Raw genomic sequence first — 16738 nt, 5'->3', positions numbered from 1 at the left:
TGAGGTTAGACAGGAATCTCCATGGACTGTGATGTTTGACATGGTGATCTGTGGTGGGAGCAGAGAACAGGTGGAGGAAAATCTCAAGAGATGGAGGCTTGCCCTGGAAAGGAGAGGAATGAAGGTTAGCCGTAGCAAGACAGAATACATGTGTGTGAACGAGAGAGACCCAAGTGGAGACATGAGGTTACAGGGAACAGAAAGAAAGAAAGTGAAAGATTTTAAGTACTTCGGGTCAACAGTCCAGAACAACGGTGAATGTGGAAAGGAAGTAAAGAAACGTGTCCAAGCAGGGTGGACCGGGTGGAGAAAAGTGTCAGGTGTGATGTGTGATAAAAGAGTATCAGCAAGAATGAAGGGAAAGGTGTAGAAGACGGTAGTGAGACCAGCAATGCTGTTCGGTTTAGAGACAGTGGCAATGACGAAGAGGCAGGAGGCAGACTGGAGGTAGCAGAGATGAAGATGTTGATGTTAGGATTTGAGTTTTCTGTGTTTATTTTTGGGGTTTTTCTGTGTTTATTGTGATCCTGTTCCCTGTGAGTCTCTGTGATGTCCTGTCCTCCCTGTTGAATGAGCCCAGCTGTGTCTAGTTTTCCTGATTACCCTCCCTGTGTTTTTATACCCTCCTGTTGTCTTTCTCTCTTGTTGGATCCTTGTCATCTTATGTCGTAGTTTGCCAGTAGCGTGCGTCAGTCTGCTTTCCAGTAGAACTGTATAGTCCTGGTTTGCTAAGCTCTTGTTTCACATTGTCAGTTGCTACCGGTTGTTAGCTATGTCTAATTGTTCCTGCTGTGCTGCCTGACTTGGACTGTTTTGAGCTTTTAATCATTAAATTAATAATTTTCTTCACAACCTGGGTTCCTGCCTTCTCATCTCACCACCTCCCACAAACCACAAATCATGACAGTTGAGGTTCTCTTTGGGAGTGACTAGGATGGATAAAGTCAGAAATGAATACATCAGAGGAACAACTCATGTGATGTGTAGGAGATAAAGTCTGAGAAGCCAGACTGAGATGGTTTGGACATGTGGAGACAGTCCACATGTCCCTACCAGGATGGACCTACCAGGAAAGAGACCTAGAGGAAGACCTAAGAGGAGATTTATGGATGGAGTGAAAGAGGAGATGAAGGTGGTTGGTGTGAGAGAAGAAGATGCAGAAGACAGGGTTACATGGAGACGGATGACTCGCTGTGGTGACCCCAAAAGGGAAAAACCCGAAAGGAAAAGAAGATGTTTTTAAAAAAACAACTTCTTTAAATTAAAATTTGGAGAAATATTTATTTTATTTGGTTCAGATAATTACAAAAACCTGATACAATTTTTTGTAAATGTATTTACTCCTCTAAAGTTGTTTAAATTTAAATTTTTTGCCATACGACCGCAGACTGAAATATTTTACCTTTTTCTTTACAAATAAAAACTTAAAATTAAAGACTCTTCAAAAGTCTAGACTTAAATATTTTCCTCTATCTTTCTTTATAAAACATCTCCAGATCAGTCAGACTGGAGATGTTTTCAACTCTTGCCACAGATTCTCAGCTGGATTCAGCTCTGGACTTTGACTAGGCCGTTCTGGTGTCCTCTGATCACTTCCACATGTTGTTGTGGTTTGTGACAAACCGCAAATATAAAAGTCAGACTTATGGAGTCTATAACTCCGGTGGCAGTTGGTTGTGTTTTATTTAGGGACATGAGAGTAAAAGGGGTGGTGAGTAAAATGAGTTTTCATATTTTATTTGTAAAAACTTTTGAACACTTTGAATCTTTTATTTTCACTTCAGAATAGTGCTCTACTTTGTGTTGGTAGGCCATAAAGTCAGAATAAATTCAACATCCAGGTTCTGATTTAGATTTGTCAAAAACATGCCAAGTTTTGTGATAAAAATACATGTATATATTTTTATCATAATTAATAATATACAAACTTTTTCCACCTTTAATTGAACTCAAACCCTGTACAGACAAACTACAAAACAACCAAATGAAAACAGTGTAGAAAGCGTTCCATTAAATAAAGGTATTAGTCAGGAGAAGGAACAAAATTATCCTTTCATTGGTCCGTTAAAAATGTTCCATTTTCCAAAAAATAAGATTTTCACCTTTAACCAACTTTATCTTCACAGTTTGACTGCAAAATATTAACTTTTGAGGTGGAAATGTAAGAAAATCGGATTAAAATCCTGGGTGCTGTGGTGGCACAGGGGCAAAGCACAACCCATGTTTTGAGGCCTTAGTCCTCATGCTGGTGGTCACAGGTTTGATTCCTGGCCTGGTGACATTTGCTGCATGTCTTTCCTACTTTCAAACAAAAGCCACTAGAGCCAACAAAACCTTTTAAAATAAATAAAATCCTACTGCAGCCGTTTTTTCATCCTTTACTGCAGACATTGTTAAACAAATCTGAAATAAATAAATAAAACCGTCCTGATCGTGCCTCTGTGCTAACAGTTCAACCTGATCCGTTTGAACCACATTCCATTCATTCTGTCTTAAAATAAATAATTTACATTTAACAACCTGCAGCTGAAAGAAGCTGCAGGTTGTTTTTGCGTCTCGTATTGATTTGAAATACTTTTCCAGCCAGATCCCAGCCTGACACAAAGGCTCTTCTGGAGTAAATCGACAGCGCTGACCGGAGCTTCGTCCTTCAGTCATCGTCTAATGGCTGCTGGACAAAAAGAAAATCTGCTTTTACTCCAAACTGTCATCCTTGGTGTTTTTCACAGATTTAAACACCATGATGTGCGATGAACATATGTTGTGTAATTTATCAGTTAGTGTGAAAACAATGTTTAAGTTTCTTTCTATAAAGTTTTTGTCTGGCTTAATTTAATTCATAAAGCCAGACAGTATTTTAACAAGTATTTAACAGCATGTTGAAATACTGTAATTAGCTTAATTTTACATGATCTTGGCAGAATTTTGATATTTTTTATTTCTCTTTCAGATGAAACATGTTGTTTTAGATGAGTTTTATATAAACATACAAGTTTTAAAGATTAACTCCCTGAGAGATAATTATACATCACAAGAAAACGTCTGGGATTTAATTTAAAAAAATAAAAATATGTGTTTTACATCAATAATGTGAGATTTTAATTTTATTCAACCTCAATTATTTTTGTTTAATTTATTTTCATTTTAATTTATTTGGTCTAACATGATTTAATTTACTTTTAATTTACTTTAATTTTAATTTAGTTAAATTTAATCTTTGTCTGTTAAATTTAATTAGTTTTATTTTATTTCTTAATTTAATTGACTTTTATATTTAATTTAATTTTACATTTCATTTCATTTCATTCTTTGATGTATTTCATTTTAATTTGATTGTGTTCCATTGAATTTATTTTCCTTCAATTTAGTTTTGTTTTTTTATTTTCCTTTAATTTTAAATTATTTTGTTGAACTGAATTTTATTTTATTTTATTTTATGCTAACTGTTGCTCCTGTTAGCTAACAACCGGAGGTGCGCGCGCTCCTACGGACGCGGGAGCGCGCGCACAGGAACCGTCAGAACATGAAGGAAGAAGAAGAAGATGCGGCTCGGTGAGTCTACATTCGGGTTTAAACACCACAGAATCGCATATTTGTTGCGTTTGAATGGTTTTTAACGCGTCAACTCGACGCGGATCGGTACTGTGAACCTCCAGCGACGACACCGCGTGTCTGCGGTACTTCACGGAGCTTATATTCCCAACTAAAGTCACCAAACTCGGTGTCGTGAGCGAAGTTGTCTCCAGGGGGAAATGGTCGCTCTCAGCCTTGAGTTTGTTTCAGAGTGAATCAGGAAATAAAAATTCAGTTGTTATGATTAGAAACGGAGCATTCTGGACAGGAAGCGGGACAGATATCGGTGTGCTGTTGACAGCTCCACGTCATCCATCAGCTGATGAAGTGAAAGGACCACAGCGGCTTTTATTCTGGGAAAACTGGGACATCCGCTGGGAAACAAAGAGCTTCCCAATCCTGGAAGAGCAGCGTCTGAGTCCTGTTTAAAAAGCTGGAAGTCTGTGCTCATAGTTAGAGAGAAAAACTTTAAAACGACCGAAACTTTTGGAGGTAGAGGTGTGGCTTCAGGAAACTTCTCTGCCTCAGGTGGACCGGAAATTAATTACACCTACAAACTACATGGTTTGTGGTTTGTAGTTTTTTGTAGTTTTATTTTTCGTCAGTAGTTTTATACGTGTTACAGCAAAGTGGTTAAAGGTGTTTATGAATCCAAGCTCCAACTACTCTGGCTTTCTTCAATGTTTTAGGAATGTGTTTATTTGAATTCCTGCATTCTTGAGGTCAGACACTGATGTTGGACCTGGCTCACATTAGCCCGTCTAACTACCCATCAGGTTGAAGTCAGTTCTCTGAATTCATGTCTTTATAGACCTTGTGTTGTGTTATATGAAACTGTCTCCAAGATGTTAGATGCATGAAATTGTCCAGAATGTCTTGTGCTGAAAAATTAGGATTCCGTTTCACCAGAGCCACATTGTTGTTTAACAAACTAAATATTTAGTTAGGAAGCCGAAAATGTATCTTCTACCTAAATATTTAGTTGGGATGTAAATGTTTAGTTGCCAACTAAATATTTGGTTTGAAGCTAAATATGTAGCTATCAAGCTAAGTATCTAGTTAGCAAGCTAAATGTTTAGTTACCAAGCTGAATACTTTGCTTCTATCTAAATATTTAGCTGGAAGCTAAATGTTTGGCTTGTTAACTGAATATTTAGTTTGGATCTAAATATTTATCTCCCAAATATTTGCTAAACATTTAGCTAGTAAGTCAAATATCCAAATGAAATATAAGCCAGCTAATTGTTTAGCTTCCTAACTCAATATTTAGTTTGAAACTGACATTTCTAAATGAAGGAATGAATAATAATAATAACAATAATAATAACAATAATAATAATAATATGAAGAAGATAAGAGGAGCACTTCCTTCATTTGGTTAATTTCAGCTTTTTTGAGGATATGCATCACATTAATGGTTGAAAACGTTTTGATAGAAGCAGCGATCTTCCATTCTAAGAGCTTTGTGTGGCAGGAACATGGAAGAGTTGAAGCCTGTTGTTTCCTGTTGTAAAATATTTCTGCACAGATTTTTAGGGTTTTAAGTTTAAAACATATGAATCGTAATGTTTTGTTGTTAGAAAAACCCTGCATGAATATTTGTATGTGTTTCTGCAGGAAGCTGTCAATGTTTTTTAGAAAAATCTGTATAAAAACATTCAGACTTCTTATCTGACTCTAATCAAATACTGATTACCCGACATTTCCTCCTCATTTTAAAAGATTAACGCAGGATTTTTTTAGCTTTTCTGTTAGAGCTTCGGATGTTTCTCCTTATTGATCTGCGTGACACAACATTCAGGAAAATCAACACAAGTCCTGCAGAAAGATAAACCACATGAGTCTCTGACAGTCGGCCCTCACACCATGGCTGTCGGATTGTTTACGATTATTTAGCTTCAAACTTTTCCACATCTTCTCACTTTTCTACCACAAACTTCAATGTGAAAAACCAACAATAAGTAGAGACTAAATGTCAAATGGAAGTAAAATGATTTGTGCTTCCTTTTTTCTCTGATCAGTCAGATGTTGATGTTACATATAGATGTAATAAACAGGAAGTAAAGGCTGTAAATTAACATGGACCAGAGACGTTTTCCGTTCCTCTGGTAAGGCAGATGAACCAGATCAACCCTATACTGTACTGATGGAAGCAGAAACGGCTTTTAAGATGTTAAAGTGCGTTTTAGCTGCAGATGCATCTTTGCTACAAATGATCAAACATTCATCAAAAGGCTGCTGCTTTGGGAATAAAATGTTTGATTTCTTATTTAAAAAGGAACTGAAATATTTGTGTGTATTTTTTATGTAAACAAAAATTGCATAATGTGCCAGTTTTTAAATCTAATTAATACATTAATCGCCAGAATAATAGATTCTTCTTCAGAATAATGGATTAGTCGTTAGAAGAGCTGCAGCCGGAAGAGGTTGTAACGTGATAAATTGTTGAAGGGGTGTGAATATTTTCTGTATTCTGCTCTGAGCAGACTCAGTCAGCTTCTCTCATCGGTTCAAAGTCCTGCCTTGAGAATTCAACCCTTGACCGAACAGATAACACGAGTTCAGATTAATCAGCGCAATGGTGAGTAACAGGATGAGCCCAGCAGGACCTGTGTGTTTAACCTTGATGATTGTCTTCTTCTCTGCAGATACCGACCGCATCACATGTCTGCTGATAGCTCCACAGGCTGATATAAACTGCAGCTGCAACTTCCTTTCTCTGGTTTCCTCCTTCCAGACTCAGAGATGGACCACTCGGCTGTGTTCACAGCTCTGGATAAGGTCTGTGAGGAGAACATCTGTGTCCTCAGTGGCCCCTCCGAGTCGCCGTACGGCACCGTGACCAAGCGCCTGGTGGCGTGTATGAGGAAGATTCGCCAACATGGCCGCGCCCTGGAGCCGGTGGTTGCCAGCTTCACCGCCGTCTACCATCACTACGACTTCGACGCCCAGACGCCTGGAAACGGATACCGAACGCTGGTCAAGGTGAGGCGCACTTTCAGGATCTGTAGAAGTTCTGATAGACTCAGATGGTTGGGGAGCAAAACTGCAACATTTGTTTCATTCTGAGCCGAATGATTCAAATGCTTTGAAATACCTGTTCCCCTCCTCACCTGTGGGGGCGCTGTACCAAAAACCTCTGAAGGAAACAACACAAAAACCTCTGAGGAAGACGACAAACGGTTCAACAGTATAATCCATCCAACTGTCTTCATGCTTGTTTAACCCTTGTGGGGTGACGAAGGTGCTGGTGCCTCTCCAGCGGCAGAAAGGCAGGGTCACCCCGGAGAGGCGGGGTCACCCCGGAGAGGCGGGGTCACCCCGGAGAGGCGGGGTCACCCCGGAGAGGCGGGGTCACCCCGGAGAGGCGGGGTCACCCACTAGAGGCGGGGTCACCCTGGAGAGGCGGGGTCACCCACTAGAGGCGGGGTCACTCTGCAGAGGCGGGGTCACCCAGGAGAGGCGAGGTCACCCTGCGGTCGCCAGTCGATCGCAGAACAAGAGATGAGCAGGACAGTCAATCATGCACACAGTCACAGCTCAGGGTAGAGAGATCGATGAGTGATTGATAAGTAAAATAATTGGTGTGTCTATTATTTCTCCTCTGCTGCTTCAGGTGCTGCAGTCCTGCCTGGTGCACATCATCCATAAAGGCCGCTACATCGCCTCCAACTGCAGAGGAGCCTTCTTCAGGGCGGAGCACAACGCCGCAGAGATGGAGGCGTACTGCAGCGCCCTCTGCCAGCTGCGGGCGCTGCTCCACCTCGCCCAGCGGCTCCTCCACGACAACGCCCACGGGGAGCTGTACTCGTCGCAGGACGCCGACCTGAGCGATCGCTTCGTTCAGGAGTACAGCTCCATGCACAAGGCCTGCTTCTACGGGCGCTGCCTGGGCTTCCAGGTGAGCGTTACCTGTCCTCACCTTCATCCCTTAGGATTGATCTATGCTGTCTTTCATGAATTTCAGAATGACATTTGAAAATTTTCAACTTTTGAAACTCAAAATGTTTCAAACTCGGAGATTTCCTTGTTTTTTTATTAAAAAATGTCTGAGATTAATATCAGCTTTTGGGAGAAATTTCCCACTTTTTTTCTCTCTCTGACAGTCTGAACACGCCGTCATAGAAATGGTTGCATCAGATTGTTTGTATTTCTCTTTTTTTGTTGTGTGACCAGAGAGCTGCAGACTGAATTGGGATAAATAAAGTTCTTGGCTAATTGATTGTTTGGTTTGGCAGTTCTCTCCTGCTCTGCGACCGTTCCTCCAGACCATCGTCATCAGCATGGTTTCCTACGGAGAGACGTACGGCAGACAGCAGTCTGGCATAGGTGAGGCTCTCTGGGTTTATTCCCACCAGCCCTGTTCAGTCCACTTTGATCCAACTCCAGTCCGTCTGCCGATAAAGTCCAGTCCGGTTGGTGACCTCTGACCTGTGGTCGTCCAAACCTCAATCTGGGTTCGGTTGAAGTGAACTCTGGTTCAGTTATTCTTCTTTCACATAGATTTATGCGTCCAGGTCAGTCTAACTGTTCATACGCCATGCTCAGAGGGTTTGGTTTGTTTGTGAAAGCTTTCCGCAGCAAAGATGTGAAAACAGCCTTTGACTGATGCTCCCGTTTCGATGTGATGCGTTTTCCTCTTCCTGCAGGAACGGCCGCTCTGTCCCTCCTCACCTCAGGGAAGTACGTCATCGACCCGGAGCTGCGAGGCGCCGAGTTCGAACGCATCACCCAGAATCTGGACTTGCACTTCTGGAAGTCCTTCTGGAACGTCACAGAGTCCGACATTTTATCAGTAGGCAGGGTCAAAAGCTGCTGAAGTCATCAGGTCGTCGGAGGAGCTCTGCTGCGATGCAGACATTCATTCCTCGTGTTTGTTTCCCCCAGGGTTTCACCCGGATCGCCTCCAACCCGGTGCAGGTCAACCTCACGCTGACCGTGCCTCCAGAAAGCCTGCAGCTCCCTCTGGCCTCCGACCCCACGCTGTCCACCAGCGTGTCGCCCCCCGTCGCCCACTGGGGCCCGGGGCCGGTCCACATGAGGCTGATCTCCTACGACCTGCGGGAAGGCCAGGTGAGCAGAGGCTCCCCCAGAACCTGCCGAGCCCGCTGGCATCCCACCGTGTTTTCTGTTAAAAAGTGTTAAAAGTTCATCATAATTTAGAAATAACAGCTTGTGAGGCCAGTTGATCCATTAAGCTGTAAACGTAGATTAATCCATCTTTACTATCACTGTTACTGGTGTATAAAAAACCTTTTTATGATAAACAAACAATGCTTAGCCTGGTGGGGGGGCAGTAAAGCCTGGCAGCCCGCCAGGCTGATAACGCACTGGGGGAAACACTGATTCACTTGGAGCCGTAACTGAACGTCCAAGCAGGCGGTGCTGTCCGGTTTCGGTTCAGACAGGAAGCAGACCATGAAGGGAAACGATGCTCAGATTGTTTTCTGCATTAATCAGGCTGAAAATAAACAGATGAGTTGAAAGCAGGAGATTCTGCAGAGTTTCTGTTGGACCAGTTCTGCAGTGCTGTGAAAATCCACATTTAACCAGACCGTTATGAGGCCAGTCGGTTCAACAAAGCAATTAAACTGAACCTGAAATTCAAGCAAAGATGAGAGGCATACTTCCTCTAAAGTGTTTATTTGGCGTTTTAGCTAAAATTTAGCTCGCTTAGCTTCCCCTTGGTTAATTTTTCCAGATAAATTCAAAAGCACAAATTAACTTTGCTGCTTTGTAAACAAATCAAATACAAAACAAATCAGTTCAATAAAATTTCAGTTGAAATTTTATTGAACTGATTTGTTTTGTTTCCTGACTGTTATGAATTCTTCAAGTAGTTAGTTTTGAATAATTTTATTTAAAGAAACACAGGATGTGAAAATGGACAGAAGAGACCAGATGTAAACATTGAGGTGGTTGAATTTAGCGCTGTAGCGTTAGCTTCCTCTAAGCACCATGTTGTTGTTGTGGTTTAGCGCTAGCGGAGCTAATGTTTATGATTAGTTCGTTATTGTTATTATTGCATCCATCAGTGCCGACCAGTAAGAACGTCTCTGAGGTTTCGAGGCTCTTCTGATCATTTGCTCAACATCGTCATGTGCAAACACCGCGTTTATACACCTTTTGATTTCATTTCTTTGGTAACATTTTTTTTTGCATATTTCATAAACACTGATGTGTTGCTAGTGAACAGTTTCATTTGGAGACTGACAGACGGAGGATTTGTCTGATTTTTTTTAGCAATTTTGAATGTCAGTTGATTTTTTTGATAAACCCTTAGAAAACAGTTCAAATGCAATTTTACCAAATACTAAACTTGAAACAGTTTTAATGTCAGACATGATAAATATTAGTTTTCCTGTTGCTTCTGCCCCTGTTGCAACAATGCGGTGCTCCTTCCATATTTCAGGACAGCGAGGAGCTGCTGGGGTTTTCCCAGGGCGACGCGGCGCCCATCGCCTCGCCCCGTCTGCCCTGGGTGCAGAAGAAGCCGCCGTCGCCATGGCTCCTCATCCACTTCCACGGCGGCGGCTTCGTCGCCCAGACGTCCCGTTCCCACGAGGTGAACCGAACGCAGTGCCCTGAGGATTAGGAGTCAGATCTAGGGCTGCAATCGTTTTAGGCTGATGATTGATCGATTAATCTTATGATTAATCGATCAATCTGATGAATTGAATTATTTTTTGTAAAGTGCCTTGAAACAGAATTTGTTGAGAGTTGGCGATGCATAAATAATTTCATGATTAATTGATTAATCAGAAAAAAATCAGCAAGTTCTGCATAAGTTTTATGTAGCCACTTAAACTTATTGATAGAATATTAGAAAAACACTGCAGCACCAAATGAACAAGTCAAAACCTTTTTAAATAAGAAAATAAACATTTTAACACCATCATCCCTGTAGGGATTTGTAGCAAAGGAAGCATCTGCAGCTGATCATTGTTGGATTAACAGACTAATAATTGGATAGAAAGAGATGCTTCATAGAAGATTAGCTTCTTACAGAATGTGAAGCTGAAACTGCCACTACAGGAGTTCTGCTTAGACCAGATTTACAGAAAAATACTTTTTTTTTCCTTTTAAATTCAAATTTTATACATATTTTTGTAGTTTTGGCTTAATTGCAGCTCTGTTTGTGGAGTTATTTCAGCAAATAGCCTTTATTTCAGTCTGTTTATTCCAGTTAACGATTAATCGATTACTAAATGTTTTGGATGTGGATTAATCATGATTAATCGTTTCAGATCGGATCACCATGCTCTGCGTTTTTGTTTCCTTCTTCAGAATTACCTGCGTAACTGGTCGAAGGAGCTGAGCGTCCCGGTTCTGTCCGTCGACTACTCTCTGTCGCCTGAAGCTCCGTTTCCTCGGGCGCTGGAGGAATGCTTCTACGCCTACTGCTGGGCGCTGAAACACTGCCACCTGCTGGGTAGGTGCTTCACGTCAGGAAACACCCACTACTGCCCAGTGATAATCAGCAATACACAATAACAAAGTAATCAGTTCTGACGATTAATCGAGTAACCTCATAAAACGTTGCTCTGCTCAGAACTGTCTAAAGCTCGTAAAAAAACATGAAAAAGAAAAGCTGAGTAAAAATAATTTGGTTCCTTTTTTTGATCATTTTATATCTTAAAGTCCAAAACGATTCTTTTCGTCTGAAGGTTGAAATATAATTTCTTTAATTGAAATATATTTTTCTAATCCATGTTTTCTAATTTTTTTCACATTATTACTCGTCCACCAGCTGCAGATGGAGTTTTCATCTTTTCAAGCTTTTCCACAGGTTAAGCTCTGGACTCCGTCCAGAAACGCTGCTAAAGAAACTCGTAGGAAGCTGAAATCAGAAGCTGTGAGGAATCAATTTATGCTGAACAAATGTAAGCTCTGCAGAACCTGTGAGGTCAGAACCAGAACATCTGCGGTCGGACTGAATCACAAACGGGCTCTGAAAGAAGCTGAAATCACAGATTTTCATCTGCTGCTGTGATTTTCTACTTTCCAGGAATAAATCCTGGATAAATCCAGGAATAAATCTGTTCTGTGAAGAACAGTCGGATCTGTTTCTGATGAAACCGAGCCCGCGAGGCCCGGTTTCACCTGCAGGCGTTGTGTTCAGAGTGAGAGGAGAAATGTGATCTTTGTTGGCACTACCTGTTCGTTCCGGCCGCCGTGTTTTCGGATAAACTGAAAGATTTTCAGGGAATTGTTTTGACCTGCAGCAAAGACAAAGCGGGAGTTTTTCCAGCGCTGGTTTGCAACAGTATCCTCCAGATTTCAGTAACAGTAGTGAGATTAGAGAGGAAGAGCTGCAGCTTTGTTTGTTTTGTAAAGTGTAGATGAAGGAAATCTGAGCAACATGCCGGACTAGGTACTTTGCTGCTTTTACTTAATTTATTAAACTTTACTAAACACAAGATTTTCAAAGAAAGCGACAGAAATCCTGGTTTTAGTTGCTCAGAACCGACAAAGTCTATTTCTTTTGTTTTTAGCCAAGATGTAAAAGATATAAAAACTGGAGGCTTTTCTTTTAATGAAGCAAACCCACAAAGTGTATTAAATCTGATTTGGATTCTTTTATTTTCAAATTGATCTCTTTTGTTTATTCCCTCATTTATTTTGAAATTTATTTCATTTTTTAATTTTTATCTAAAAGTCTTTATATTTCTTATTTATTTATTTTATTTACTTTATTTTCTCATTTATTACTTTTTCACATGTTCTATTAATTTTTCTAATTTATTTTCATTTAAAATTGAAAACAACTTATTTATTTTCTATTTTGTTTCATCCTTGAAATAAGTTCTGAAATAAAATGGAAACTAATGACAGACCGTGTGTTTGGTCCAGGTTCTACGGCGGAGCGGGTCTGCCTGGCCGGGGACAGCGCCGGGGGAAACCTCTGCATCACCGTCTGCATGAGGGCGCTCACCGCCGGCATCCGCCTCCCCGACGGCATCATGGCCGCCTACCCCGCCACCCTGCTCACCACCGACGCCTCGCCCTCCCGCCTGCTCACGCTCATCGACCCCCTGCTGCCTCTGGGCGTCCTCGCCAGGTGCATCAACGCCTACGCAGGTATGTGGGCAGGGCTTCGCGGCTCGTTTCGCCCAGCAGAACCTTCCGGCGCCGCTGGAGCAGAACGCAGGTCAGCGAGGAGATTTATGTGTAAACGGGACGATGAGGAAGGAGAGGGGGGGTTAATACCCGCCTCCAGGGCCGCTCACAGCTTTTCCCGGGGCCGGGATCCGTGGGCCCCCTGCCCACTGCTTTCTGTAACCAGCAGGACATTAATTAATATTCACCTTTTTAAAGACATAATTGTTTAATTTCCTCCTTAAAACCGGTTCTAAATTATCTTCTTATAGTTATATATATTAAATGACTTAAATGAAACTGGAAATATTGACATTCTTTTTAATATATTCCAAAGGTCCTCATTTATTATTCAATATAATAATTATATTTGTGAATCTAATTAAAATCATCATTTTAGAGCAGCTTTTTGCTTCTTGTGCTAAAGGTTGTAATGAAATAACTTGATCTGCTGCTCCGTGTCACTACAGAAAAACCGAAGCCTCTGATTGGTCAGCTGCAGACCAATCACCTTTACTGTTACTCACCAGTATGTCTGCCCTGTTGAAATATTCATACATCGTTTCAAAGGCGTACGGTTGTATAACTGAGCGTCCGTTTGCAGCCATTTTAACTGGCGAGTGTAAACGTTGAGTTTATACTCGCCAGCTTTCTGGGATTTAAAGTGACAGGACGCCCTAAAGCAGAACTGAGCAGACTGAAATCTGATTGAGAAAGATTGTGTGTTTAAAAAAAAACAGTAGTGAGCATCCTTTGAGGAGTCTGATCCTGAACGGCTGAAGGAAGCGTCGTATGTCAGATTTCTGCTTCCTTGGAAGGGAAATAATAAAACTGGATTTATGTGATTCTGTCAGTATTTTAAAGTGGCTTCAATAATTTGAAGGGAAAACTGGATGAACCAAAAGAAGCAGCATTCAGCTTCTATCCACCACAGATCAGGAACAAACTTCCAGAAAGCTGAAAAACAGCCGAAACCCTGAGCTCCTTTAAGTCCAAAGATCTAGCAGGTTGGATTTGATTCAGAAACATAATAAATGAAACAGTGATGAACTAATTTAATGAGTCTGTGATTTTGGTGATGCTCATCAAAGTGTGATGTCTGTTTTCCTCATTTGCTGGGGTTTTATTTTCGTGCTTTTCGAACTGCCTTGTTGCTGAAATGTGCTAACAGTAGTAAACTTGATGGTACTGACCCGGCCTGGTTCCTCCAGGTTCGGACTTCCAGACGGTGCAGCCTGCAGAGCGGCGCGGCAGTCTGAGCGCTCTGGGCCGGGACACGGCCCTGCTGCTCAGCGACCTCACCCAGGGAGCCTCCAACTGGATCCAGTCCCTTCTGGACCCGGCCCGGACCAAGCCGCCCCCGCCGCACCGAGGCGCCGACCCCCACAGGGCGCCGGGCCCCGCCGCCACGGCCGGCGCCGCCGACATCCTTCACTACCCGGACGGCTTCGAGCCGCTGCGGTCCGAATGCCACGCCTACGTCCTGCCCACGTCCTGCGCCGTCATCAGGAACCCGTTTGTGTCTCCTCTGCTGGCGCCAACCGGCCTGCTGAAGGGCCTGCCGCCGGTCCACCTGGTGGTAAGACAGGAAGGAGAAGCTCCGGTTATTCTATACATGTTGTTTCACAGGAAGAAACTCCCTGCAGGACCAGAACCCGGATCAGAACCAGTTCATAGTCCAGGATCTAAATGTTTATGCTCCATCATAAAAGTCCAGGTGAAATAAAGACGGGTTCTGCTTGGGAACCAGAACTCACAGCAGGTTCCCAGAAACTATGGGGAAAAATTTGACCAATAGAAACGCTCTACTTGCCCCGCACTGACCAATAGAAGAGCTGCTGCTAACGTCCGCTCACACGAAGGAAGGAAGTCCCGCCCCCAGAAGTGTGGAACATAATCTGAAAAATGCTATTTGAAAATAGTTTATAATTTCACAAGTCGGTGTGAATTTTTTGTTTTTGCTCAAGTAAAATTTTATTAAATAAAATTGGCAAAAAGCATTAAGTTTGCAAAACTAAAGTCTGAAAAGATAATTTGAAAAACAAAATTTTACAAAAGGAATATCTGGAACAATAATTGGAAAAAATAATAAAAAAATCTGAAAGAAAAAGTGAAAAGAAATAAAAAAGTAAATAAAATCTATTTTTATCTTTTTCAATTCAAGACTGATGCACTTTTGACCCATGCTTGATACAAATTTAAATATTTTATTTTTTTTACCCCTCGCTGGGTAAAATTATCACCGGCCTTTTTTAAAATGAAAAATCTTAAGTACAACACAAAATTTTAATCCTTTTATAATCAAACTACTATCACGACTAAAACTGATCCAAAACCTTTAACTGAAAAGCCGACTTCAGCTTTTATCTAATTCGTTAAATTTGGCTAAATATAGAGAGAGTTTTTAATAAAATTGACCTAAATCCTGTTTCAAATTTGCTAAATTGAGAACAAAACAATTTGAAAACTAGATGTCTTTCTACTAATAAAGCAAAAACACTTTTAGGTTTTGGATGAATAACAAACCTTTACTGTTAAGAAATGAAGGGAGAGTTTATTTGCTTGATTTTATTATTTTCTTTACCCACAAGTAGATTTTGACTCTAGTGAAATTTTGACTGGTTCCAAGCCCCCTGTTTGAATGTATGTGCACTCCACACTTTTCAGATTTTTAACAGGCTAATCAGTTCTTCTCCGCTCTGTGTTGATGATAAAACACGGTGAAGTCTGGACTGACGGGTTGCTTCGGTTCCCTGCAGGCGTCGGCGCTGGACGCCTTGCTGGACGATTCGGTGATGTTTGCGAAGAAGCTGCGGGCGATGGGCCAGGCCGTGACCTTGACGGTGGTGGACGACCTTCCTCACGGCTTCCTCAGCCTGGCGCAGATCTGCAAGGAGACACAGTTCGCCTCTGACATCTGTGTGTCGCGGATCCGGACGGTCTTCCAACCGCCGCCGCAGACTTAGCGCCGCGTCGTCGGGTCGGTTCTGCCACCACAGGAAGTAAAACTGCACTTTAAACCTGAACTGCACAGCAAAACTGGATCCGACTGACGGGTTCCAGGTTCTGATTAGAGGAACATTCAGAACCGCAGGAGGAAATCTGTCCCTCAGGTTCTGAGACACTCCCAAAGTAAAAACTAATTCTCCTGTGAGGTTCTGATTCTGACCGACTGTGCCTTTAACAGAACCTCCTGCTCCTCCTCCAGCATCCAGCAGGAATCAGGAAGTTCCTTCCACATGAACTGTGTTGTTATTAATATTGTTTTGTTTGGACCCTATGTGTAATTTGATGTTTACAGCAGTTTGTGAAGAGAACAAACTCCAGAGTGCAATAAACCTGAACTACCAGAACCTTTTGGGTCTGTTGGAATATTTAGATCTGATATTTAGTCGGCTGCAGAAACTGTCCACCACCCAGGAATATATTCACTGTCAGGTTTTACTGCACTGCTTCAAAAAAACCTAGAGAAAATCATAAGAATAACATTTCATTTTATTTCACTGTTTATTTATCAAATGATTAAATAAAATAGAATCTAAATAAATAAATCATGACATAAAATACATAATAAAGGATTAAATGAAATCTATAAATAAATTATGAAAAAAGATTCAAAATAAATGACGGAATAAAACTGAAAAATTAGAAAATAAAATTTTAAATATATAAATGAATGACATAACATTGAAAAAAAAATTGAAAACATGATTTTTTTTAGATAAATGAAATAATTGAAGATAAATTAGGAAATTAATCACTAAATATGCAAGGAAATATGTTTTGTATTTAATAAATTAGGTAAGGTAAAGCACATTTTCAGCAACAAGGCTGTTCAAAGTGCTTTACATGAATTAAAGAAATACAAAAGACAAATTGGTAAAACTACACATTGTTTCCCCATGTTTAACACTAAATTAGGAAATTAATTATGTTGTAATTATTTATTTCCTCATTTATTTATTGTTGTTTTTGGCAGGATAAGTCCTCCATACACTGTTAAACATCCAAGAGAAAGTTATCAGTAAATAAATGTCGCAAATTATAAAACAAGCTGAAGAATACT

At 41.1% G+C, this 16738-nt stretch overlaps 1 protein-coding gene across 5 annotated transcripts; it reads left to right on the top strand.

Annotated features, from left to right (window-relative positions):
• The first annotated feature begins 3453 nt into the window (after positions 1 to 3453).
• lipea (lipase, hormone-sensitive a) lies at positions 3454 to 16025 on the top strand. Of its 5 annotated transcripts, none has more exons than XR_001424855.1 (12): positions 3454 to 3552; positions 6311 to 6558; positions 7190 to 7474; positions 7812 to 7902; positions 8223 to 8368; positions 8461 to 8646; positions 9986 to 10138; positions 10861 to 11005; positions 12427 to 12654; positions 13884 to 14251; positions 15432 to 15785; positions 15828 to 16025. XR_001424855.1 is itself a non-coding variant. In XM_015031571.1 (11 exons), the coding sequence occupies exons 1-11, from the start codon at positions 3543 to 3545 to the stop codon at positions 15636 to 15638; spliced, it is 2067 nt and encodes a 688-aa protein (XP_014887057.1). In that variant the 5' UTR covers positions 3454 to 3542; the 3' UTR covers positions 15639 to 16025. The 5 variants fall into 5 exon arrangements, 1 of the variants encoding a protein (XP_014887057.1); XR_001424856.1 differs by having other exon boundaries at positions 3460 to 3552; positions 6222 to 6558; XR_001424857.1 differs by lacking the exon at positions 3454 to 3552 and adding an exon at positions 3560 to 4137.
• The last annotated feature ends 713 nt before the right edge of the window (positions 16026 to 16738 follow it).

This window comes from Poecilia latipinna, unplaced genomic scaffold (genome assembly GCF_001443285.1).
Source record: "Poecilia latipinna isolate Pla-1442-1.1 unplaced genomic scaffold, P_latipinna-1.0 Scaffold211, whole genome shotgun sequence".
NCBI lineage: Eukaryota > Metazoa > Chordata > Actinopteri > Cyprinodontiformes > Poeciliidae > Poecilia > Poecilia latipinna.
This window is presented reverse-complemented; position numbering and strand designations above follow the sequence as displayed.